This window comes from Astatotilapia calliptera, chromosome 5, assembly GCF_964374335.1.
Source record: "Astatotilapia calliptera chromosome 5, fAstCal68.1, whole genome shotgun sequence".
Lineage (NCBI taxonomy): Eukaryota > Metazoa > Chordata > Actinopteri > Cichliformes > Cichlidae > Astatotilapia > Astatotilapia calliptera.
Window position 1 is genome coordinate 14,794,953 of NC_137426.1, and position 26,862 is coordinate 14,821,814.

General features: G+C 41.6%; 2 protein-coding genes across 2 annotated transcripts in view; one reads left to right on the forward strand and one right to left on the reverse strand.

Moving 5' to 3' along the window:
• Positions 1-2,316: 2,316 nt before the first annotated feature.
• Positions 2,317-12,277, reverse strand: LOC113022223 (kelch-like protein 10). Its single transcript, XM_080301227.1, has 5 exons — positions 11,375-12,277; positions 5,040-5,529; positions 3,969-4,580; positions 3,320-3,469; positions 2,317-2,739 (listed from the first exon to the last, which is right to left on the reverse strand). The coding sequence occupies exons 1-5, from the start codon at positions 11,578-11,580 to the stop codon at positions 2,386-2,388; spliced, it is 1,812 nt and encodes a 603-aa protein (XP_080157353.1). The 5' UTR covers positions 11,581-12,277; the 3' UTR covers positions 2,317-2,385.
• A 5,816-nt stretch (positions 12,278-18,093) lies between these two features.
• il17rd (interleukin 17 receptor D) overlaps positions 18,094-26,862 on the forward strand; it is a 35,195-nt gene continuing 26,426 nt past the window's right edge. The window contains exon 1 of the mRNA XM_026167383.2: positions 18,094-18,308. Coding sequence (XP_026023168.2) covers positions 18,102-18,308 — 207 coding nt within the window. The 5' untranslated portion in view covers positions 18,094-18,101. The remainder of the gene's footprint in view (positions 18,309-26,862) is intronic.

The following is a 26,862-nucleotide window of genomic DNA, read 5'->3' on the forward strand; positions in this document are numbered from 1 at the left end:
GGGTTTTGGATTGGATAGAAGAAAATGAAGCCAATGTGATTGGCTTATTTTTTAAAGGACTATTCGCCATTTTGGCTCTAACCATCAGTTCAGTGATACAGGGATAGCGCGTACACGTTAGAGCCGTAATGGCAACTACTTCGGCGAGTTTCCTGTTGAAATATTTTTTAATCTTATTCAGAAATTTACTGACGCCACATTTTGTACAATATTTTAAAAACGCGTTTTTTACGAATAGTATTTTTGTAACAGATATTTAAATTTTGAAATGTTCAACTTTCCAAAATTATTACCACAAACCATATAAAATGACCATGTTTACAAATATAATTGTTTGTTGAGAAATGATGATGATGATGATGATGATAATGATGATGAGCAGAATAATAAATCTTCTTTTAGCTGCTTTTTTTTAGCGGTTGCTACTGTGGATCATCTGCCTCCATCTGATCCTATCCTGGACATCTTCAACCTTCTGCAGGTCCTCCATAACTACATCCATGAATCTTCTCTGTGCTCCTTCTCCTTTCCTCCAGCCTGGCACCTCTGTATTCAACATCCTTTGTCCAATATATCCACTGTCCCTCCGCTGCACATATCAAAACTCTCTTAGCCTTGCATCTCTAACTTTGTTTCCAAAACACTCTGCGTTGTCCCTCTCATACAATACTCATTCCTAAGCATGTCCATCCTGTTCACCCCCAATGAAAATCTTAACACCTGCAGGTCCTCCTCCTGTTTTTTTGTCAGTGCCACCATCTCCAAACCGTACATCATCGCAGGTCTTATTACCTTCAAACCATTCACTTTTGATGCTATCTTTCTGCCACAAATCACCCCAGACACTTGTCTCCACCTACTCCATGCTTGTCTTCTTCACCTCTTATGTGCAGTCTCCGTACTATGGACAGTTGACCCCAGATATTTAGACTTATCCAACTTCACTACTTCTGGTCCTTGTGGCCTCACTGTTAAACCTTTCTCCCTCTCATTCATACTCATGTAGTCTGTCTTGTTTCTGCCGACTTTAATTTTTACACCTCCACTGCTCCAGGCTCTCTTCCAACCTCTCCATACTCTCAGAATGACATCTGCAAACCTCATAGTCCAGGGAGACTCCTACCTACATCTTCTGTTGACCACTGTGATCACCATTGCAAACATCAGTGGCCTCAGAGCTAGACATCACGCTACCTCAGCAGTCATCTGGACCAATCTTTGCACTCTTCATTCTCTTCATAGCTCCTCACCTCCTCACTAATCCTCTGCAATTCCCGATCCACTAACTTTCAGCCAACACGTCCTCTCCTCCCTCTCGTTTTCTTCATTTATCAGGTCCTCAGAGTACTCCTTCCATCCTCTCAACACATTCTCTTCACTTGTAGTACATTTCCATTCTATTCTTGATTAATCCTTTCCAGCTTGATTTCACTTCCTAGCCAATCAATACAAGTTATTTCTCCTTCCTCAGTGTCCAGCCTCAGATTTCACTTACTATAAACCTTTAGAGCAGGGGTGTCACCACTTGTGTCCCACGTCACCTCTATTTGCAGCCCATATATTGAAGTGAAGAAATATAATGCAGTTTGGCCCTTGAAGTAACTTTTTTGTTAGGGAGGATTTGTTTTAGTGTTTTGATTGGCATGTTAAAATAAGTTATTTAGAAAGCAAATAATTATTTAATATAAAGGCAATATGAGCAGAGAGTACAAACATGTTGAGGGATTGGCTGTGTTAGTTCAGTGAGAGAGTTAAACAATTTTAACTAGTAGCCAAAAACTAATTTGTACACTTATGTCTGCATTTTTATTTTGTTATATGCAAACAAAATTATAGCAAAGAGGAAAGAGAGTAGCAATTTGTTTATTTGGTAGTTCAATGAAAGGCTTCAGTTAGTTAAGAGTGAGGAAAAAAATTTTTTGCTCATGTTTGTATTTTTGTCTTGTACAATATTTGAAATATAAAACAAACAAACAAAACACTACATTTTTGGAAATATTTGTGGGTATTTTCTTGTTTGTTTCTTTTGTACTAAAGTGGCCCTCCAATGAGATGACAGTGCCAGCATTGGCCCACAGCTCATTTAAGTTTGAGACCCCTGCTTTAGAGGTAGAGGTGCATTTGCTATTTCTCTTTTTGCTGTATAACCAGCCTCCCAGTAGTCCTGCCTACTTTCTTCAGCTCCCTCACTATCCCACTTTCTCCTTATATATATACTGTATGTATGTATACTTATCCATGATATTAATATAAATCTGACCAAAATCATACTATAATACAATACACATAAAACATAAAAATATAGAGATAAAGTAATAATAATGAAAAAAAAAACTTTTATTATTAATTAATTAAAATGCTACTATGATAACAGGCAAGCTGAAGTCAGAAGGTTCCACCTTCCTCATCCACATTAGGCAGCATTAGGGGACCACGAGGGAACAAATTCTCCGCCAAGCTGTAGAATCCATGTAGCACGCAGCAGCTCAGGCCACTGCGGGACTCCGCAAAGTCCGAGGTCCTGTACCACCAACCAGCCTCCCCATCGTAGCGCTCCACAGAACACGTAGGGTGATAGCCATTATATCCTCCGACCACAAAGAGCTGGTCATTCACAACTTCAATTCCAAAGTGGCTGCGAGGGTGATGCATAAATGGCAGGACGCGCCATCTGTTGGTGATAGTGTTGTAGGCCTCAACAATACGCAGTGGGGTGTACCCATTAATGGTGCCACCAACCTGGGAGTGGGAGAGTGGCATGAGTTCATAGTTTCAGAAGAAAGAAGTACCACTGAATAAAAAAAAACTATGAAATACAACTCTTTCGGACATTTTTTTCCTCACTGCAATGCTGCTAGTGGCCACTAGGAAAAATTTGTTAGTAAGTCTGAATGACTTCTCTGTATTCACGTTCTAACCTTCAGCACTTTAAATGACATAACCCCAGTGACCAGAGTCTAAATGAAGCTCCTGAGAAAGGAACATGAAGTAAAGGAAGAAGAAGACATGCAACAGACAACAAAGCACCAGGATAGTTTTTAGATTTGACAACTACCGTGGGGGGACTGTGGATGATTTATGTCATGCAATCTATGCCCTATAATGCTAAAGTCGGATTCATGGTGGTATGTTTCTTTCAGCTTGTGTAAGTGTTTGGCTATGCACAGTTCATGATTTTATGTATGCAATCTACATTAACTACTAAGCAATGCACTGGGAGCTGTGCCGAGGCTCAGTTTAAGAGAAATAACAATTATTTTAAACTGTGAATCTTGCAAAGTTACTCTAGAGTACAATAAAATTACTGTGGTACACTTACTGCATATATCTGGTTTTTGTAAGCAATAACTCCTAGGCCTCTTCGGCTGCACATCATGGGAGCAATTGTGGTCCACACGTTGGTGTCTGGATTGTAGCATTCAGCTGTAGGGAGGCTATAAGTTTGATAGAAACCCCCACAGATATAAACCTGTAGAAAGGATTAAGAGAAATTAACCTGCGGTAAAAGGAAGCATCTGAAAGGGAAAGTAGCTAATTATCCATGAAGAGCTAGTCAGAGTTTGGTAGGCAGGTTCAGGAATAAAGATATATTATCTAATAGCAGAAAACGAAATGGAATATCAACAATTACTGCATTTTTACAGGACATACAGAGAGAGGTTACAAATTCAAGGAAAAATAATTGGAAAACAGTTTAAGGGCGTATGTTATCTCTTTAATAGTGGCTTTGTTTGGGTCCACCTTGGAGAGAAGTGTCAAATCAATAGAATGGTGCTCTAAATGAAAGAAAAATCTCTATTCTGATGGGAGTGGTTGCTTCTGGGATGATATTACACCATTCACTGAGCCTGAAAAGTCATTAAATTGTTCCTATAGTCTGGCTTAAAGAAACATGTTGTTAGACTGAACAATGAAGTGAAAACAACATAGTTTGGTCACTGCTTTCAGTCATGTCTCCTTGCACCTACCTTTCCATGCAGAACTGCGGCACTGGCTGCAGCTCGCTTTGCATTCATTCTTGCCACGAAGGTCCACTGGTCAGTCTCAGGCTTGTAGCACTCAACACTGCTCAGGGAAATTTGTCCGTTGAAGCCTCCCATGGCGTAAATGCATCCATTCAGCACAACAACGCTGACATAGCACCGGGCATTGTACATGGGTGTCACAAGTTGCCATGTAGAGCTGCTGAGATCAAGTCTTTGCACAGTTTTCAAGTTAGTTTCACGGTTGCAGCCACCAATTAAGTAGACAAAGCCGTCCAGCGTAACGGCTCCGTGGTGAGCACGATGAATGTCACAGGCCACAGTGGCCCAGCTGTTGGTTCGGTAATCATATGCCTCATAGCTGCATCGTGCAGTGGAGCGATTTTTGCCTCCAGTGACCAATAAGATGGAAGAAGGCAGACGTGGCCGGCTCAGCAAGCTACTGTAAATGAATTGTGGACGTCTGTTGAGACCACGAGCTTGAAACACCTCCACTACTTCATTGATGATGGACATGCATTTAGCATTGTTCTTTATCATGGCATTGTTCATGACGCTGTTTTGGAAGTATTCAGAGGTCATCAAGGTGAGACGTACCTGGATAAATAAAGAATGAGGGGTTAAGGCAAAGGTGTCAGGCTAATTTTTAACTAAGTCACATGTAGCCTAATGTGATCTCATAATGACCTCAATGAAAAAAAGTCACTCCTCTAAAAAAAAATTTCCTTTAAGTGTAAAAAAAAAATACAAGTGCGTTGTGGAATCACACTGATTTTCACACAAAATGATCCAATTGCTGACTAAACAGATTGTAATTCAAATTAAACCACTAGTGGGGAGCAATTTAACATATGTGTTGATATGTTTTCAGATATAATATTCTGCTGTTATAACATTTGACATTTCTTTTTAACTGTAACCCCATTTTATGCTGACTTACTTTACGATCATGTGGTACTATCTGGTATTACATGAAGTCACCAGGCCAGTTATGGTGCCTGGACTACATGTTTTATTAAGCTGACTACAGCTACAGTTGATTTGTGGTTAAGTTACCTTGGGCAGCAGCACAGAGATACTTCCTTGTCTTTGGTCAGGCATATGGTCAATCCACAAGAGGATGACTTCAAATGCTCTGTTTTCACATTTCACGTTGAGGTGATCGCTCTCAAGTACAGCGGCTAGCTGCTGCTCAGAGAAATCAAGCAGCTCCTCTGTGGTCCCGATGATTTCTTCAAAGTGATGCAGGATGTAGAAGAAGGCCTTTTTCCTCAGTTCAGGGCAGTAGTAGAAGTTCACCAACTTCCAGATGCCAATGCAGTTCTCCGGAGACAGCTGTTCCTCCAGAAAGAAGCAGCAGGCCTGAATTATCCCCGGGACCAAGAACTGGTCTGCAGCTGCTAAAATGGGCACCACGTTATCCTCTGTCAGAGGAACAGATTTGGTGTAGGCGTAATTGATGATGACGGCCATCATCTCAGATGACACGCCGGGGATGGTGTACATCCACTTCTCCGGAGTGGCCCAGGCTCCAGTGAAGAGAGTGCTGTGGGATTTAGAGGACATCAGGTTTTCAGGAAGTATATTTTATAAAATTAGTTTAGTACTAGATTATGCTTTAGTATTAAAAATAAAGCTTACATTTAAGTAAATAACATTTTCTCCAGCTGAAATATTAATGTACACATTAATGAATTAGTAACTGCAATCTAATATAATGTCTTGATGCATGCATCATGCAAGTAAGAAAATCCCAAAAAAGTTGATTCTGTTCATCTGGACGTAACGTTTTCCATCACTCATCCAAGGGACAAATTCAGTGTAATAATAAAATGTTTATGTTTGTGCAATATGAGAACCTTCACATTAGGTACCTTAAGTATATCTGAACACAAAAACTTTTGTTTCTCTTCTTTACTCAGTGGAATTATCACTTACTTAAATATGTGAAGATATCCTGTAGTCAGAGTAAAAGCAGATTTAGAAATGTGATGGAATTCAAGTGCCCACAGATATATTAATGGTCATTTATTGTTCTGACCAAACTCCATTTCTAGCTGGTTCTTCAATGATACACAGATTTGCAACCCTACCAACAGGAGAAGGTGCAAAAGGTCACGACAGGTCCTGACAGTTAAAAATGTACCAATCCTGGGAACTATTAGGGTATTGCACTCTGATGCATCTGCACACAATTAACCTCCAGTGAGTGTGTCGCCACTTCCAGGGTGGTTCTTCTTGTAGGTGTGGTTACATCAAAGCGGTGCACAAATAAAAAAGGTGGCTGCACAAAAGACTTTTTACACGTATATGTGACTGTGGGGTTTTTTTGTTTTGTTTTTTGGGGGGTTTTTTAATCTCAAAGGACCCCTAGATATTCACAAATGAAAAACCGAGTTTGTTTGGTTTTAGTTTGTTTTGGGGGTTAAAAGCAAATAAACAGGAAAAAGTGCCCTTTGGCTTTGCATGAGTAAAATTTCAGGTGCTCCTTGATACATATTCAAAAAAAAAAATATATATATATATACACTCAACAAAAATATAAACGCAACACCTTTGTTACTGCTCCCATTCCCCATGGGATGGACGTAGAGACCTAAAATTCATTCCAGATACACAATATAACCATCCCTCCCAAACAGTGGTCACAAATCAGTCCAAATGTGTGGTAGTGGGCACATCTGCCATATTGAGATAATCCATCCCACCTCACAGGTGTGCCACATCAGGATGCTGATCTGACATCATGAGTAGTGCACAGGTGTACCTCAGACTGCCCACAACAAAAGGCCACCCTGGAATGTGCAGTTTTGTCTCACAGCAAAATGCCACAGATGCCACAAGCAATGAGGGAGCGTGCAATTGGCATGCTGACAGCAGGAATGTCAACCAGATCTGTCGCCCGTGCATTGAATGTTCATTTCTCAACCATAAGCCGTCTCCACAGGCGTTTCAGAGAATATGGCAGCACATCCAACCGGCCTCACAACCGCAGACCTCGTGTAACCACACCAGCCCAGGACCTCCACATCCAGCAGGTTCACCTCCAAGATCGTCTGAGACCAGCCACCCAGACAGCTGCTGGAACAATTGGTTTGCACAACCAAACAATTTCTGCACAAACTGTCAGAAACCGTCTCAGGGACGCTCAACTGCATGCCCGTCGTCCTCATCGGGGTCTTGACCTGACTCCAGCTCGTCGCCGTAACAGACTTGTGTGGGCAAATGCTCACATTCGATGGCGTCTGGCACGTTGGAGAGGTGTGCGCTTCACGGATGAATCATGGTTCACATTGTTCAGGGCAGATGGCAGCTGAGAATGTCCCAGTTCTTGCATGGCCAGCATACTCACCGGACATGTCACCCATTGAGCATGTTCGGGATGTGCTTGACCGGCGTATACCACAGCGTGTACCAGTTCCCACGAATATCCAACAACCTCGCACAGCCATTGAAGTGGAGTGGACCAACATTCCACAGGCCACAATTGACAATCTGATAGACTCCATGCGACGATGTGTTGCACTGCATGAGGCAAATGGTGGTCACACCAGATAATGACCGGTTCTGGGTCCCCAGACCCCCAATAGCGCAAAAAACTGCACATTCCAGGGTGGCCTTTTGTTGTGGGCAGTCTGAGGTACACCTGTGCACTACTCATGATGTCAGATCAGCATCCTGATGTGGCACACCTGTGAGGTGGGATGGATTATCTCAATATGGCAGATGTGCCCACTACCACACATTTGGACTGATTTGTGACCACTGTTTGGGAGGGATGGTTATATTGTGTATCTGGAATGAATTTTAGGTCTCTACGTCCATCCCATGGGGAATGGGAGCAGTAACAAAGGTGTTGCGTTTATATTTTTGTTGAGTGTATATATATATATATATATATATATATATATATATATATATATATATATATATATATATATATATATATGTTGCCGTATTGTAGATGAGCTTGTTAGTGTCGGTAATCGTGGTTATTGCTATAACAGTGATCAGACAAGAGACAAGAGGATGCAAAGGGGTCTGCATGGGATCCTAATGAAACAAATGGCAGCACAAATGAACCAGCTGCTAGTTAACGAGAGACACCCGGAATGGCTAACTGAAGGCCGGACGGTCCTGATCCCCAAGGACCCCAAGAAGGGACCGGTCCCCTCCAACTACCGACCAATAACCTGCCTCAGTACTACATGGAAGCTCCTGTCAGGCATCATATCGGCTAAGATGAACAGGCACATGGGTCAATACATGAGCGGGACACAGAAAGGAATTGGCAAGAATACCAGAGGCGCAAAACACCAGCTACTGGTAGACAGAACAATCAGCCGAGACTGCAAGACCAGACTGACCAACTTGTGCACTGCCTGGATTGATTACAAGAAGGCCTATGACTCAATGCCCCACAGCTGGATACTGGAATGCCTAGAATTGTACAAGATCAATGGGACCCTAAGAGCCTTCATCAGGAACTCAATGGGGATGTGGCGTACAACACTAGAGGCCAACTCCAAGCCCATAGCACAAGTCACCATCAAGTGCGGGATCTACCAAGGAGATGCTCTGTCCCCACTGCTGTTCTGCATAGGCCTGAACCCCCTCAGTGAGATCATTAACAAGACTGGCTACGGATACCGACTACGGAACGGAGCAGTTGTCAGCCACCTCCTGTACATGGATGACATCAAGCTGTATGCCAAGAGTGAACGAGACATCGATTCACTGATCCACACTACCAGGCTATACAGCAATGACATTGGAATGTCGTTCGGACTGGAGAAGTGTAGTCGGATGGTAACAAAGAGAGAGAAGGTAGTCAGAACTGAGGGGATTGAACTACCAGAAGGCAACATTGCAGACATAGAGGACAGTTACAAGTACTTGGGGATCCCGCAGGCGAATGGGAACCATGAAGAGGCCGCTAGAAAAGCTGCAACCACCAAGTACCTGCAGAGGGTCAGGCAAGTCCTGAGGAGTCAGCTGAATGGTAAGAACAAGATCCGGGCCATCAACACGTACGCCCTGGCCGTGATCAGGTACCCTGCTGGGGTCATAGGCTGGCCAAAGGAGGAGATAGAAGCCACTGACATAAAGACAAGAAAGCTCCTTACCATGCATGGAGGGTTTCACCCCAAATCCAGCACCCTGAGGCTGTACGCTAAGCGGAAGGAAGGGGGCCGGGGACTGGTGAGTGTCAGCACCACAGTCCAGGATGAGACAACGAACATCCAAGAATACATTGGGAAGATGGCCCCAACTGACCGAGTGCTCAGTGAATACCTCAGGCAGCAGAAACCCAAGAAAGAGGAGGGAGACGAGGAACCAGCATGGAAGGACAGGCCCCTGCACGGTATGTACCACCAGCAGATAGAGGAGGTGGCTGATATCCAGAAATCCTACCAGTGGCTGGACAAAGCTGGACTGAAAGACAGCACAGAAGCACTAATCATGGCAGCACAAGAACAAGCTCTGAGCACAAGATCCATAGAGGCTGGGGTCTATCACACCAGGCAAGACCCCAGGTGCAGGCTGTGTAAAGATGCCCCAGAGACAATCCAGCACATAACAGCAGGGTGCAAGATGCTAGCAGGCAAGGCATACATGGAACGCCATAACCAAGTGGCCGGCATAGTGTACAGGAACATCTGTGCCGAGTATAACCTGGAAGTCCCGAGGTCAAAATGGGAGATGCCCCCAAGGGTGGTGGAGAATGACCGAGCTAAGATCCTGTGGGACTTCCAGATACAGACGGACAAAATGGTGGTGGCTAACCAACCGGACATAGTGGTGGTAGACAAACAGAAGAAGACGGCCGTAGTGATCGATGTAGCGGTTCCGAATGACAGCAATATCAGGAAGAAGGAACACGAGAAGCTGGAGAAATACCAAGGGCTCAGAGAAGAGCTCGAGAGGATGTGGAGAGTGAAGGTAACGGTGGTCCCCGTGGTAATCGGAGCACTAGGTGCGGTGACTCCCAAGCTAGGCGAGTGGCTCCAGCAGATCCCGGGAACAACATCGGAGATCTCTGTCCAGAAGAGCGCAGTCCTGGGAACAGCTAAGATACTGCGCAGGACCCTCAAGCTCCCAGGCCTCTGGTAGAGGACCCGAGCTTGAAGGATAAACCACCCGCAGGGGCGTGCTGGGTGTTTTATATATATATATATATATATATATATATATATATATATATATATATATATATATATATATATATATATATATGCTTTGAATAAATAATTTTTTCTTGATAAAATGGAAATTTAATTTGGTTAAAAAGATATTACAAGGACATTTAACACTTCTATGATCATGCAAATTTTTGTAGAAGTTTTGCTGCAAGACAAAAGTTGTCTCCATCATGGTTTTAAGGTAGACTTTTTGCAGTGCTGACTTCAAGTTTCAACATGCCATACTGTGTAATCTGTTGGACCAGGATTCTTTCCCATACCACATGTTGTAATACCACAACAAATACTCCCATTAATCGTAAGCCTTGAGGAACTTATGTTGTCACACATACCACAGTCGGTATAGTGAAGGTCAAACAACCAAGAAAGGCTGACCAAAACAAATTTCTAAATCAGGGGTCTCAACCTCGTGGCCTGCGGGCCACTTGCGGCCTACGTCACCCCTACTTGTGGTTCGTATATTGATGTGAAGAAATATAATGCAGTTTGGCCCTTGAAGTTACTTTTTTTGTTAGGGAGGATTTGTTTGTTGTTGAGTGCAATGTTAAAATAAGTTCTTTAAAAAGCAAATCATTATTTAATATGAAGGCAATATGAGCAGAGAATAGATACATGTTGAGGGATTGGCTGTGTTAGTTCAGTGAGAGAGTTTTTGTAAAGAAAACAATCTTCACTAGCAGTTAAAAGCTAATGTGAATGCTTATGTCTGCATTTTTATTTTGTTAAACACGAACAAAACTATTGCAGAAGTCCTGCCACATGTCTGGCCAGAAAGAGAGTACCAATTTGTTTATTTGGTAGTTTAATGAAAGACTTTAGTTAATTAAGAGTGAGAGAAAAACATTTCAGTTCACGTTTTTAGGTGGGTTTTTTTTTTTGTTACACAATATTTCAAATTTAAAAAAACAAACAAAACACTACATTTTTGGAAATATTTGTGGGTTTTTTCTTGTTTGTTTTTTTGCACTACTTTTTGCACTACGGAAGCAGCCATCCAGGGAGGTGACAGTGCCCACAGCTCATTTAAGTTTGAGACCCCTCTTCTAAATAGAAAGAAGGACTTGAAAATTATGACTTAAACTGTATTTTGTATTAGTTTTCACAATCAGAGACATTATGTACCTTTGAATTTGGTTACTCACGGAGTTTCTTGCTGATACTTTGTTCCTGCTGAGATAACCTACTCACCAAAAGTATGAGCTGCAGCTACTGAGGATGATCTTGTGGGCGTCAAACATAACATTGTCCACTACGAGCACCACATCACACAGTTTTCCATCCAGATGGAATTTGTTCAGGGCTGTGCATACCGAGTCGCTCATCTTTTTCTCCATTTCTCTTCTGTGAAAATTTAAGTCTGTGCAAGTTTTTCCCTGTTCTGTCTTCTTCGACATGTCTATTGGTAACCAGGTCAGCTTAGTAAAGTAAATCTATGAAGAGTTTTTTTTTCAGTTGGAAGTGTGAGCCTGTGAGTTTTAGAATGTTACAATATGAGATCACAGAAAATCATCAAAATGTGTTACATCACTAACTAATTTACATCCATTTAAAAAATAATAATTAAAAAAAACCTAGAAGAATGATGAGGACTAACTGAAACAAAACAGTGTACTTTTCAAACTAAACTACATTCCATTTAAAGTAAACAGGAAAACATTTTTAAGGGAAGTAAGGGGAAAAAAACTTCAGAAAAAACATTTTGTTCTAGTGAATTTTTACTGATACTGAGGTGTCTGTGTTGCTAGTTTAATCCTGTCTGCAGTCTCCTACATTTGACACTTTTTGCCTGTCACACAGCCAATCTTTAAAAGTAATACCTATTCTGAACTTTGAAAATCTTTTCACTCACAAATACTGACCTAACTAACAGAAATGTAAAAGAAAAATTATCTATTTTAAGTGTTAGACTAGTGCTGTTACTTCGTTTGGCCACAAGATGAAGCTGTCTCATACAATACAAGATACATATTGAGAGTCCAAGTAAGAACATACACAGCAGGGTACCACTTTTCTCTTTTTTATTTATTTGTTTTTCTTTTCTGGACTTCCTTGTCTTCTCTGCCGTCCATCCTCTTGCCTGTGGTGTCTCAGCTAGGACATAACAGGAGTGTACAGATATACACAGGCAGACAGCCATTGTTCCCCGGATTTGGAATATTTGACTGTGAAGTGCAGACCCGTCTACATACCTCGCGAGTTTACTGTTGTCATAGTAACGGCCGTGTATGTACCACCCGATGCTAATGCTAACTCGGCCATGGAGGAGCTGCACAAGACAATAAGCAATCAGCAGAATTCCCATCCAAACGCAGTGCACTTTATAGCTGGGGACTTCAACCATGCTGATTTAAGGTCAGTATTCCCCAGATTTGAACAGCATATTAAATGTGCAACGAGGGGGAAAAACACATTGGATAAAGCCTGCAGCAACATCCAAAAAGGTTAAAGAGCAACCCCTCTACCAGATCTAGGTTTGTCAGACCACATGTCCATGCTGCTGATCCCTGCATGCACTCCCATTAGGAGAAGAGCCCCCCCCAGTCACAAAAACTGTGAAAACCTGGCCAGAAGGTGCATCACATCAGATGCAGGACTGTTTTGAAAACACGGACTGGAGCGTGTTCGAACATCAGGACCTTGAAGAGCACACAACATCAGTGCTCTCATATATTAACTTCTGTGTCAACAGTGTCACTGTGGACAAACGTCTCTGGGTGTGTTCCAACCAGAAATCCTGGATGACTAAAGAGGTCCAGGTCCTGCTGAAGCAACGTGACGCTGCTTTTAGATCCGGTGATGGTATGGATTACAGTGCAGCCAGATCTGAGTTGAAAAGAGGCAATCAGAGAAGCCAAGGCAGCGTACAAGAGAAGGATCGAAGACCACTTCAACACCAACAACTCACGACAGATATGGCAGGGAGTTCAGCACTTAACCAACTACAAACCTTGCAATACCACGTTGACTGAGGGTAACGCTGCGCTTGCGGAGGAGCTGAACCACTTCTTCGCACGCTTTGAGGTGAAGGGACCAGAGGCAGCAGCAGCCCAAGCCTCATAGTGCAGGAATATGAGGTGAGGCGCACACTGAGGGCAGTGAACCCCAGGAAGGCCGCCGGACCAGATGGGGTAACCGCAAGGGTCCTTAAAGAGTGTGCAGACCAGCTGGCTGGGGTCTTCACTAAGATCTTCAACACTTCACTGTCCCAGTCCTGCATCCCGCCGTGCCTAAAGTCAGCCACAATTGTCCCACTGCCAAAGCGTACTAACATTAGCAGCCTCAACGACTACCGACCAGTTGCTCTAACACCTGTTATAATGAAGTGCTTTGAGAAACTGGTCCGACGTCACATCATGTCCTGCTTGCCACCCAACCTCGACCCAGATCAACTGAAGATGCCATTGCTACAACGCTCCACACCACCATCTCTCACCTGGAAGTGCAGGGCCGTTACGCCAGGCTGCTCTTTGTTGACTTTAGCTCTGCTTTCAATACGATACTCCCGGACAGACTAATAGACTTAAAAACTCCTTTGTCCCACACGCCATCAGACTGTTTAACTCCTCTCTGGAGGGGAGAGGGAGGGGAAACAGGAGGACAAAGGAGGGAACAACTAAGCTGTAGTGCCTCTTCACCTCACTGTGCAATACCTTTTGTGCAATACTTTTGTAAATAGTCAACGGTGCAATAGACTCAATACTTGAAATGTGCAATTCACTTGTATTTTTATTTTTATTCCTATTTATTCTATTTATCCCCTTCGTATATTTTATTTATATTGTCTCTGTATTTATATATATGTGTGTGTGTATAACTCTGTAACTTCTGTCGGTGCTGTGCTTTTTTGGAAATCGAATTTCCCAGAGGAACCCACCCGAGGGATTAATAAAGTTCTATCTTATCTTATCTTATCTTATCTTAGTTAAACTGCTGGAAATTGGACTTCCTTCTACCACCTGCCGCTGGATCAGAGACTTCCTCTCAGACTGTGTACAGAGAGTTAGAGTGGGGCCTCATCTTTCCTCAGCCCTCAGCCTTAACACCGGCTCTCCACAAGGCTGTGTACTGAGTCCCCTACTGTACACTCTGTACACACATGACTGTGTTAGTTCCCACCCAGACAGTCATCACGTTTGCAGATGATACCACCGTGGTGGGGCTCATCTCTGGGGGAGATGAGACGGCGTACAGAGCTGAAGTTCAGAGGCTGCCAGATTGGTGTGTAGATAACAACCTGGACCTCAATACCACCAAGACAAAAGAACTGGTAGTTGATTTCAGAAGGAGGAAGTCTGAGCTGCAGCCTGTCAGCATCAACGGGGAGTGTGTGGAAAGGGTCTCCAGTTTCAAGTTTCTGGGTGTGCACATAGACACAGACCTCCAATGGAGCTCTAACACCTCTGCGGTTTTGAAGAAGGCCCAACCGCGTGTCCACTTTCTGAGAATCCTCAGAAAAATGGACCTGAAGAAGGAGCTGCTGACGTCTTCTACCGCTGCTCCATTGAAAGTGTGCTGACATATTGCATCGGTGTTTGGTTCTCCAGCTGCACCACAGCACACAGAAAGGCACACCAGAGGGTCATCAATATGGCCCAAAAAATCATTGGACATCCTCTTCCCTCCCTGAAGGACCTGTACATCACTCGCTGTCTCAAGAGGGCATGCAGCATCCTACGGGACTGCACACACCCAGGACACCGGGTGTTTAAGCTGCTGCCATCTGGCAGGAGGTTCAGGCTGCTGAGGTCCCGAACAAATAGACTCAAGGACAGCTTTTACAACAGGGCAATAGCCCTGATCAATGCAAATAGCTGACCTGACTGGCTACCTGGGGGGGGGGGGGGGGGGGGGGGTTAACAATGGTAAAAATAGTAATAATAATAATATTTATATTTATAACAAGGTGCAATAATAATTAATGTGCAATAATAACAGTGTGCAATACAAATACACTTATTCTTCTTTTTTATTACTAAGTTATTATACTGTGTTGTGTTGTTTGTGTTGTGTTGTTTGTGTTGTGTTGTGTTGTGATGTGTTGTGATGTGTCGTATCGTGTCGTGTTGTGTTACATGTAGTGCCGACGAAGGACAGTTTTCCAGTTTAATTGTACTACTGTACTATGTATGACTGTGCAATGACAATAAAGAGTTATCTTATCTTATCTTATCTTATACTTTACAGAATCTTTAAGGTTCACTTATTTTATTTACCCAGACTGTATGAAAGAGGTGTGGCACACACAGTTTTGAAGAAAGATGTGTACATATTTAAGTTGTCACACTGTCATGATAATCACACATCGCTGAACGAATAAAATGGACAGAAAGCAGTGTCAGTTAAATATGATTAGTGCCACTCTTCATATTTAATTCACACTGCTTTTAATTCGCTCCAACCCAAAGATCTCGCCTTCCCCCTGTATTATTTCTGTTTGTACATCCTTGAATCCTCTTTTTACCTCCATTCCACACATTCACCAGAGATTGAGGCAGAGGAGGCAAGACACACGCAGAGAGGAGCTGAGACAGTAGGCATTTAATGACACATCTTTGCTTTAATACATCTTCTTACACTTATCTTTATCAGGGCCACTGGAACCTATCCCAACTACCACACGATGAGAGACAAGGTCACCAGTCTGACGCAGGGCTAGCTCAACTACAGCTGTATTTTATAATCTCAGCCAGACAACCATTCACATCTATCGGCAATTTAGAAGTACCAGTTAACCATGTCTTTGTCAGCAATGTCTGCATGTCCAAAGACAATGTCAGAATGTCTTTGGACTGTAGGAGGAAGCTGGAGTACCCGGGCAGAACCCACTCAAACACAGGTTAGAGTTAAGCATGTTCTCTCCATGTTAGGGGGGAAAGCTCACACAGAAAGGCCCCAGCCACATGGTGGAATTGATCTCAAGATCTGTTTGCAATATCAGTTAAATATGAGTTGGTACAGTTTCAGACTGCATTGTTCTGTTAAAGCTCAACTACTGTCGTATTTTATAATCTCCGGTGTAAAACTAACTTTAAACCATGACATTTCTTTTTCATACAAGGCAACTTTGAATGAAATTTACAACTAGCATAAAGTGACAAGATGATGCACCTTTTTCTGTCACATACATAAACCGTTTTGGATTGCACAGTTTATCATTTGCAATGAGTGAAGCAGCTTATGAATACATAGGAATAATTGTTTGTAGAGTCCTCCACCCTCCTTGGGTTGTATTTTCCAGCTGCATGCCACACCTCTTTTGTACACTGAAGTCAATTACACTTCCACAAAGGATACAGCTGTGCATCCTCAGATATACCTGAGTCTGTCTTCGACATGCATTTCAGAATTCGAGATATCCTTCAGTATGTTGTAATAAGATTGATGTCTGGGTTGCAGGCAGAAACATGGTGGACACAGAACACAAAGATGGACAAATGAGGTAAATGAGAACTGCATATTTGGTGGGAGGGACTAAGGCACAAGCAGAAAAGAAAAGGGAAAAGAATTGAGGATGTAAAATCTGATGAAGGGGGAAGTGGGGAAAGTAAGCCTGCAGTGGCATAGTTGGTATTGCTTTCATTATGTGTGCATCATGGCAAGTGTGGTTCTGGAGACCCCTTACTAAAGCAGGAACAACCACACTGGTGGCTCTGAGGTTTTTGACAGGGGTTTATATGCCACAACTATGCAAGATTCAGTCACGAAGCTTAACAGGTGTGCAAATAAAGGCTCATTTTGAAGATGGGTGTGGTTCAACCAGCTGTTAAATGAAGCAAACAGCTGTTAAAGGAAGTATATGTAGTGTGCAGGTGGGATTTATATGAGAGTCTCCTCCAATAAATCATATCTTTATCCAGTGTGTAAACAGATAATGTTCTTACCTGCAGAGGGCATTGTTTGAGTCTTTGTGTCTGTGTGTGTGAGTGTCAGGATGCCAAAATGACTTCATGCAGACACCAACTGAAGCAAGAACTACCACAAAGGTTGCTTTGAGTGCTTTGGCAGGTGTTTTTCTGTGGTCATACAGTCAAAAACGATGCAGGTGAGATCAAACTGAACTTTGAGTATAGGTGTGGTCTGAAAACTCATCTGTGATATGGCTGGTATCATCTCATCCCAATCCCATCTCATGGATGGGTTGTCATTTTTTGATTGCGTTTACTTTGTTTTTTGATTGATAGCCACTCCAGACACACATGTGAATTTCTGAAAGAACCAAGAAAAAGTAAGCAAATACCACAACCTTCCACCCTATTCAAGTCATGCATCGCTCCAACATGTAGTTACATTCCTCAGGGCATGCATGCCAGGTTACATAGAAGGTTATGACGCAGAGTTAAACTGGTGTAAGCTATGACCTAGATCTGACGCAGAAATACAATTCACATGGTAGGACATCTTGAGCACCAGCCAAGATGTCCTCACCCCACAAATTATAATTCACACAATGCAAATTTGTCTTTTTAATTATTAATGGATTTCCCAACCTTTTACCCGATCTAAATCTGATTGTAATCTGAACCCCTCAACAACCATCTAAAAATTGGCCTGAAAGTGAAAACTGGCCAAAGAGCTTAACCCCCAAAAGTACAAAGCTCACAACCACATAAGACTAGTTGTAAGTTATGAATACCTGTTTATTTTCCAGTCTTTTACTTAAATCTGAATCCTAAAACCAAGTTTGCAGTCTTGCCAGCCTGTGAATGTATGTCTCAAAGTGAGCACTGGCTAAGATGTCCTCAATCCCCAAAGTACTAATCACACAAACACAGATCAGTACTGCAACAACATTTCCCAGCCTTTTCTTCCTAATCCAAGGGTGGAACCTAAAAACACAGGGGGGGAATCCCTTTGAATATCACTTCAAGAAGGTGAGTACTGGCCAAACTGTCCCTGTAGGTCCCCCCACAAAGATATGCGTGCGCAGTACACGCATGCACGCGCGCTCACCTCCTCCGTCCTCTCCTCCTCGCTCTCAGAGTTGTTCAGACTTGAGGGAGGAATGGCGGCCCCTCGGAGTTTCTTCATCTCTCTCTGCGGTTTATACCTGCTTTTATATTTCCCATGTGGATCTACGACATCGGGCACCAGAAGAGCGAATCAGGATCGATGCGGGTTTAAGGTAAAGCACAGAATTAAACATTATCCCTGGTGTTCAGCGACTTTTCGTTAAAGCTGTCGCTGCGACGTCTCAAGTGTCCAAAAAGTTCCGTTTTCGGAGACGGTCGTGTTTTTATGTCACTTCTGTAGTATATGCAGTCAGGTTCTTGATGAATAAGCCGCCAGTTTAACACATTCACGTGTGAAGTTAGAGTTATGCTCGCTTTTTATTTAATTTGCTGTGTTTTTAATCTCAGGGTGCGTTACCTTTACCTGTCTGTCTGCGGGGTTCTAGCTGCAGGTCTTTTGCGTAAGGCTGCGAGCCAAACTCCGTTGGAACAAGAATTAATTTATCTTTTTCTCCTTTTATTGGAAATTTGCAGCCCCTCATAAGCAACTTCAGACAAATGTCTGAATGAGTCTGATATCATGTTTAATTCGGCATATAATAAAATAAAAATGATTTTAGTTGCTTGACACTATTATCCTTTACCTAATCTCCAGTCTGGTTGGAAGCGTAATTCAAAGAGATAGCAAGGGGGGTGTTTAAAAGTTTATAAACAAAAAAAACTTATTGATGATATTTATGTGTTGTGTTTGCCGAGTTGAACGCATATTTTTCTGCTTTTAACCAAAACGCTTTAAACATATTGTCGATATAAGTTTTGTCGCTTTGTGGCAAGTCTTAATATCCTTAATTATTAGTCATCAGTGTTTGGTGTTCCCTTGTCCTGTTCGGCATTTATGTAATGCTACAAAGTGCACATCACTTGGTTAAAACTCTAACCCCAACAGCCAAAGTCGAGGCGATATTTGCAGGCCCTGTAAATTATCGTAGGTCGTAAAGCTGATTTCCTGCCTTTTGTGTAATCTTTTAAAAGCAATTGATGTGGAAAACAGGAATATGTGAGCTGACCCACCGCCTCCAAACGCCTGTCCTGCTTTTGTACTTCACGGCAGCCTTGCTTTTGGCCATGAATGAACCAGTGTTTGGTCTGTGCCAGTTCAGAATAAGTCTCTAGATTCCGTAAAGGCCAGTGTGCATGAATTTCACTGCAATGTGAAAAGAACAAGTCTCAGAGATTTTTCATTTGTGGGAATTTCTATAGTTTCTATCCTCAGCCTTGTTTTCTCCTCCTCTCTGTAATGAATTTAAACATCATAAATGTTAGTTTATTTCAAAGGTCCCAAGGACCTCATGTTTGTGTTGGGTTTTCTTTATTACTGAAAAAGGTAGATTTTTTTGGCCATTAGACTTAAGCTCCTGCAGTTGATAATTCAACATTGAACGTTTGTTGTTTTTGGCCAAGTAAAATTGTATCATGTGCTTAGGCTGCACAATTAAATAATTAAACAACTAAATATAGAAAAATTGATAAAGGCAGGGGAGAGTTGTCAATAGTTATTTCTTTCAAATATTGATTTTTATTTTCTTTCTCTGAATCACACCAACAGGTCTGGGAGCACAGAGTAAGCTAAGATTAACTGATGAGTTTCAATCATTGCCAGTTAATCTGTAAACCCATCTCAATTATTCAGTCATTTATTTTAAATTTGGCTCATTAAAGTTGCCAAGAGTGCCAAATGTGACGTCTTCAGGTTTTTTAGTGTTGACTATTATTTACACTGATCATATACTCTGGTTACTGTCATATATGACAAAGAAGATAAGCAACCTCTCACAATGGAGAAATTGAAGTTAGAATATACTTGTCAGTTTATCTTCCATAAAATAATAACTCTATTATGAAGTGTTAAGAAACTGTTTTTTGTTTCCATGTTTTTTTTTTTTAAGTGAAATAAAAGTTTCTCTGGTTGCATGTGTGTCCACTCTGCAGGTTTTAATTTTCCTATGTTGATAGATGAGTCCTACATGCCTTTGATATGCTCACTCTCCTTGTGTGTGTGTGTGTTATCCTGGTTTCCTCTTTGGCTTTGAAGTGTTTTCTACAGGAAGCTTCACACTGTTTACTCTGCTGAAACATTCCTTCCTGCAATATACCCCCCCCCCCCCCCTCACTCAACCCCCCTCCCCAGACACACAGACACACACACACACACACAGTCTGCCACCTCCCCCTCTCTTCTTCTGCTTCCTCTCCTTTCACACACACTTCAAAGGCTGCTGGATGGGGGTGTGAGGGCCTGCTATTCTACAGGTGTGAGGTTATTAGAGCTGTGTGTGTGTGTGTGTGTGTGTGTGTGTGTGTGTGTGTGTGTGTGTGTGTGTGTGTGTGTGTGTGTGTGTGTGTGTGTGTGTGTGTGTGTGCTAGTTTTACGTGTCAGCATCATGCAGGAAAAGGCTCCTGATTCAGGATAGATATTAAGTGTCATTTTAATAACCTCTTGGTTTCAAACACTCCATCTTCTTCCCACAGTCCAGTGACATGGATAATGTAAGGATGCGCTTGTCCAACATTTTCCACTTCCAGTAGAATATTGATACCTTTGTGTTGTGCTAAGTTATTAAGCTATATGAAGAAGAGACTGGGAATCATTCCTTTGTTAGGGACGTGGCTGCTTTGACTGTCGTGTGTCCAGGTACAGGCTGTGAATGCCAGACCTCACCTAGTGTCACTGAGCTGTATATCTACTCTGTGTTCAAGCTGTTGGTGCCTTGTAGAGTATTTTCATCAGACTAATATTCTGGCTTACTTAATGGTACAGAGCATGCAATAAGTCTGAGATTCAGTTTTTGTGAGTAAAATCTTAGTATTTCAGCTAGCTAACCCAATTTGCTAGTGCTAGCTGATGCATTAGGACTGAAGCTTTTTGATCAAATCTGGTAACTTCTGAAAGCAGAAAAGCACCAGAAAAACCCAAACTTTGAGGCGTCAAAACACAGTCTTAAGCCAATGGGTGATGTCACTATAGCTACCTAAATCTTTTATACCCAGTCTCTGGTCCTGAAACATTTGCAGATGGTACTCGTTCTTTTTTTTTTGTTTTTTTTTTTGTTAGGGTTATCAGACTCAGAATAAGAGTCAGCATACTTTATTAATCCCTAAGGAAATTATGTGGGTTACAGTTGCACCATTATAAATACCAGTAACAGAAACAGACTATTTAACAATACAATATGTTAGAGATTTAAGAAATTTAGGAAATATGAACAATATATATAAAAATCGCTCAATAATAAATATCACGGATTGACAGAGGTGATTATTAATCACTCGGTACAGATATCCCGGAAAATACTCAATACCATTTTCAGTGGTATCAGTTGCTGCTTAAATAGTTGGGGGGGTTTTTGTTTTGTTTTTTTTTAAGCAGGAAGCTGCTGTCCTTTTTTGCTGGTAGACTTTACAGACATTAAACATTACAGATGGGCACGACTTTAAGGCTCCTTATCATTTTATTATTAGCTGCTAGCTGCTAACTTAACAGATGGCTAATGTGGCTGTCAGACTAACGGTTGCATTTACGATGTGTCTTTAATACTTTACGGACCTCCCGAAATTGCTCATGACATTTGTTCTGTGGCGTCAAGATCAACTGCTTCAGCTGCTAGTGAGGGGAGGGGCTGTGTGCCTGCCTATCTGTAGCAATTGTGTGTGATGTTGTGCATTAATACTCCTGCAAATAAGTATCTCATCTGTTTATTAGTATCGATTAATATCAGATTTTTTTGATAAACCTACTCAACATTCCTGCTTTGAAGAGCTACATGTTGGTCAAACTCAGTGAAACCTTTGTAATCCAGATGTTGGCTGCAGTGCCTCTAATGATGCTATGAAGTTTATTTAATTTAATTAGCTAATGTAGCCTGTAAGCTCCAAGCCTCTACATTTATTTTAACGGTCTTTAAATTGCTTGCTCAGATTTCTTCAGCTCCCTCTGGAGCCTTGCAAGACTATTGCAGTTTTTACAAAGATGGTGTAGTATTCATCAAAACAATTAAACAAGCTTTTATGTGTGAAAACAATTGTGTTTGTCTACATGGATAGTAGGGTTATAGTAGGGTTTGTTTTTTTAAATTGCAAATGTGTTAAAAGGAGGTTTAATATAAACCCTGAAACTCATGGAGGAAACCTCCTTTTTTCCCTACATCATCCAGAAACCCGGTTACTGCAGAGAAAGCTAGAATGATAGATGATTTAAGTCAACGTAAAATCTCTTTTTGTAGTGAAACACATCTGCTGAAGCCATCACATCTGTCTCAGCGGAGGAAGTAACTCATTCGGCTTCCTCCTCTCTGTATCCCTCTCTGGATTCTTCATCCTCCCGTCTCTCTACCCTGCCATCATTTTTCAAATAAGGTTTCCCCTGTGAAACCATGTCACATATCTAGGGCGTCGGTGTGGTTTTGGCATCAGGGAGCCTCAGAGGACATCATGGCTGGGTAGGCGTCGGATGGGAAACGTGTGTTTTCTGATTTCTGGCGGCTGAAACAGGCAGAAGGTGAAGCGTGAGTGCTGGAGCTCCACCTCTATCATAAAACAGCTCAGGGAAATATTTTTCATCGCTGTCCTCTGAGGCTTTCTGAGGAAAAACTGAGTTTTACAACTTGAACTTTACTTACGTATGCGCTGGAAATGTCCTAAACAGCCCTGAGCAGAAGTACGAGGTAATAAAAGGAAAGCGAGGATGCTTTAAAAACTTATGCAACGAACAGTTTTGATTTATTGAGTTAATATTTTGTTCTTAAACCTTTGGAAAACTTGCCACAGTTCTTCTGTGGATTCACGCTGCCTCAGTGTGATTCCATCTCTTCATGTCTTCATGAGTGAATGATGTTAAGCTCCGGTCTGCATGCCAAAGCCTCCCTGGTACCTCCAGTTGATCTATGTTGCGTTTTTCAGAATGTGAAAGCACTTAGGTAAAGAAAAAAGTGCATGTGTGGATGGTGAGTGCTCCAGTACAGAAGAAAAGTGCTATATAACAACTAGTCCATTTAGGATTCTAAGTATCTGCTATTCTTCTGGGTGAAGATGTTTTTTTTTTTTTTTTTTTAAATAACCATTTCAACACATGTACTGCAAATCTTAATTTTTTTAGACACCTTAACAGAAATATAAATGATCTTCGGTGGATCTTCCGACTTCCATCGTCTAAAGTCTGTCGTGGTTTGACTAATCCTGTGAGAATGGAGCAGGTAATTGGTCAAATCACTGCAAGCTAATGGAGTCTCTACTTGGGAAGTAGTGTACTTTGAGAAGTGAGAACGTGTTGGGCGTGCAGTTTCTCCTGCTGTGTGGCTACACGTGTGAAAGGGAAACATCAGACAATGTCCCGACCTGATTCCTGTGACATTGTCAGGAGCTCATGTGTAAAAGTGGGCCACAGCTCTTCCTTCAGAGTCAGTTTTGTTGCAAAGAGATGGCCCCCTGACGGTGGTGGTGGTGGAGAATTTGTGTATTTTTATGTCCTTCAAACAAAGAAGAACTTTGTAGTGAAAGGAAGATGTTGGATGTTAAAATCCTAAATGAAATTAAAATGGAGTTTTCTCAGGTAACAAATGAGCGTCACATGACCTCGTTCTATAGATTTGGACCGTCACTCACTACACATGTATAGTGTTGTCTAGGTCGTGTATTTTCAAAGGAAGTCAGGATTTGGCCTGCTCAGAGTCTCTTAAAGGACAAACCGTCACAGCGGGAGTGAAGCAGCTCCTCCTGGGTTAGGAGGAGGAGTCCTGATGAAGAGGGGTGGGAGGGGTTGGGGGACATTGAGGAGCAGTCATGCAGGAGGAGGAAGCCGCAGGTTTTGTTCTTGCGGTGGGAAATCTCTGGTTGGCTGCTCCCGAGCTCACACTCACACAGAGTTTGTATTGTTGGACCTCACTTTTGTTTCCAGCTTTTTCTTTCTGGATTTGGTGCTGAACCGAGATCATACATGATTTCATGTTCCTGTTCAGCAGTTTGTCATGTGACAACAGATGCGTGCGTTCCTGCTCTCCATGTTTAGCCATTAATAAAACATTTTGACTGGACTGCACTCACTGATTGGCAGTTCCAGAGTCGTTGATGATGCACAGTTTAGGTCATTTCTAGTTACATTGTACAGTTATTTCATTTTTAACCTTAATTTATATTTTATTCCTTCCTAGTTAAATTTACCCTTTTAAATTTTTCATATTTATTTCCTATCTTATTCATAGCCTTTTCCTTTTTTGTTTTCTTTAGGTCACGAGCAGTTGTCCAAGCATTTCACTACATATCGTACTGTGTATGACTGTGTACGTGACAAATAAAATTTGAATTTGAATTCTAAAGATGATTAGCATCAGGGTTTATTTACTGACGCCCCTTCATGCGTCACCGGTACATTTTATACATGGATCAGATCAACATCATCATGACTTTTCACCCAGAAAACCATCTTCTATTTTCATGGCTTGGTACTTTCCGTTCTTATCTTAAAATGAATTGTTCCTCTTTCTTGCCGAGACACCAAGAAACGGTTCCTCTGAATAAATTTAACTCTATGTGTGTGTGTCACGACCTCACATGCTCTTTGTGTCACCTCTTCACCTACTGTCTGTGTCTCGTCCTCAAATGCTCTTTCTCAATTCACCTGTTGCACTTCTGACCTTTTACCAGACCAGAAGCTCACTGAGACTATGTGTATGTCTTTTACTAAATAAATGTTTTAACCAAGAACCTCTACTAAAACCTTAATATAAAATGATCTGATATATAAGTGTTTTGTAAGCATGTATTGCAATTCCTTCTATGGCTCCAAGTCACTTGCACAATAGATTGTCCGAACATCGCGCCGAACAAAGCTTCCGACCCCCAATTAATTGACCGAGCTCCAACTCTTTAATAAGCACAGATATGCATTGTGTATAAAATAGTCATAACTGCTTAAGGCCTTCTTAAAGCTATCTGTTACATTGTTAAAGCCTCGTCTTAGCCTGCGGCTCTCCTCAGCCAATTGTAATCTGGAAAGCCCCCTTATATTTGCTCTCCCCGAGAATTTTCAGCGCTGTTGCAGGCCTGCTTAAAACAAAAATGAAAAATAGAGCTGATTGTTAGCTCATAAAAACAAAACAAAATCACCTGACAGGTTTTCTTTAAGTGCACTGTTACAAAATAATGGGCCCAATTTTAGACATGTCCATGTTTCCTAAAACTCCCTCTATTTAAAACAAAAACACCAACAACCCAAACCTAACTGACCGAATCAACCCATTACCACAACAACCTCAACAACCTTAAACACACAAGTATTTGCCACCACATAATTTCACCTCCTCAATACACCAAAAGTCTCATTAAAACCACTCAATTTGCACACAAAAATCACCCCCTTATGCTCTTAAATTCAGCATAAGATAGCCTTTTCCTTTTTTGTTTTCTTTAGGTCACGAGCAGTTGTCCAAGCATTTCACTACATATCGTACTGTGTATGACTGTGTACGTGACAAATAAAATTTGAATTTGAATTCTAAAGATGATTCACCAAAGTCAGCCTGTTTGCGAAATACTTTGTGTCTCCAATTTTCATCTAGCATGTCTGACCATCTTTATCAACAAGTACATGCTCCTCACTTTCGATGCACCCTCTCCTCTATGTTCTTTCTCCGGATGGATGCACACTTCCTCACTTAATCTATGATCCCACAGGGTTTCCTATCAAACTGCGAGCCTGTTAACTTGAAAAAGGAGCAGGTCTGCTGTTAGTAAATTTTACTAAAAGAAAAACTATAATAGAATGAGAAAATCAGCTAAAAGGTGTAAATTAATGTGGCAACAACCCCATCTTTAGGACACGGGAACGACTGACTGCATTTGTAATTAAGTGCTCTATTGGGTAAGCATTGGGGAGCAACTTGGGTTAACTGTCTTGTCCAAAGATAGTTTGACATACAGACAAGAGAAGTTGGGGATCAAACCACCAACCTTCTGATTAGTAGATGAGCAACTCTACCCCTGAGCTATAGCCATCTTTCCTCAGTCTTAGGCTTTTACTATCTTGTATATTTAATAAGTAGCAGAATATTTTGCTGCCTTTTCATCTTTACTGGTTAACTTATACACTAAATGCGTGAAATGATTCAATTCAGTGCCATGTGGAGGCAACAATCTAGCTGCACTTTTAAGGTGGAACACTTTCATCCATCCTACTCACGCTGACTGAACAGAATCTATGAACAGATCTCAACATAACAGTTTTAACCGTGTTTTTACTGGCTGCCTTGTATTAAATATGCTTTAGTGGGGATTGAAATGTAACTGTACTATGCAAGAATCAGTTTGAGTTATTAAAAAACACTCATAGTGTGTTGGATTGGTGTGTTTTATGCATTGCATGTTGAATATCTGTTCCGTGTCTCAACAGTATCTGGTTCTTTCATCAGTATCACTCTCCCGTGATTTATGAGGATGAAGTTAAACTATTTCTCAGTCCATGCTGAAACTCCCAAAGCCCTAAAAATAAATCCTTTAACTTTTCTTCTGATAGAAGAATAAAATAAAACATGACTCCATTACATCAGAAAGATTTAATCTTTTGCCACACAGTTCATGTGTCCTGACATGATTTTAAAAAACAAAGTTCACCAGGTGATCATAATAATTATAAAGTGCATAATTTTCTCTTGTGTAAAATACCAGTTTACAGGGAAG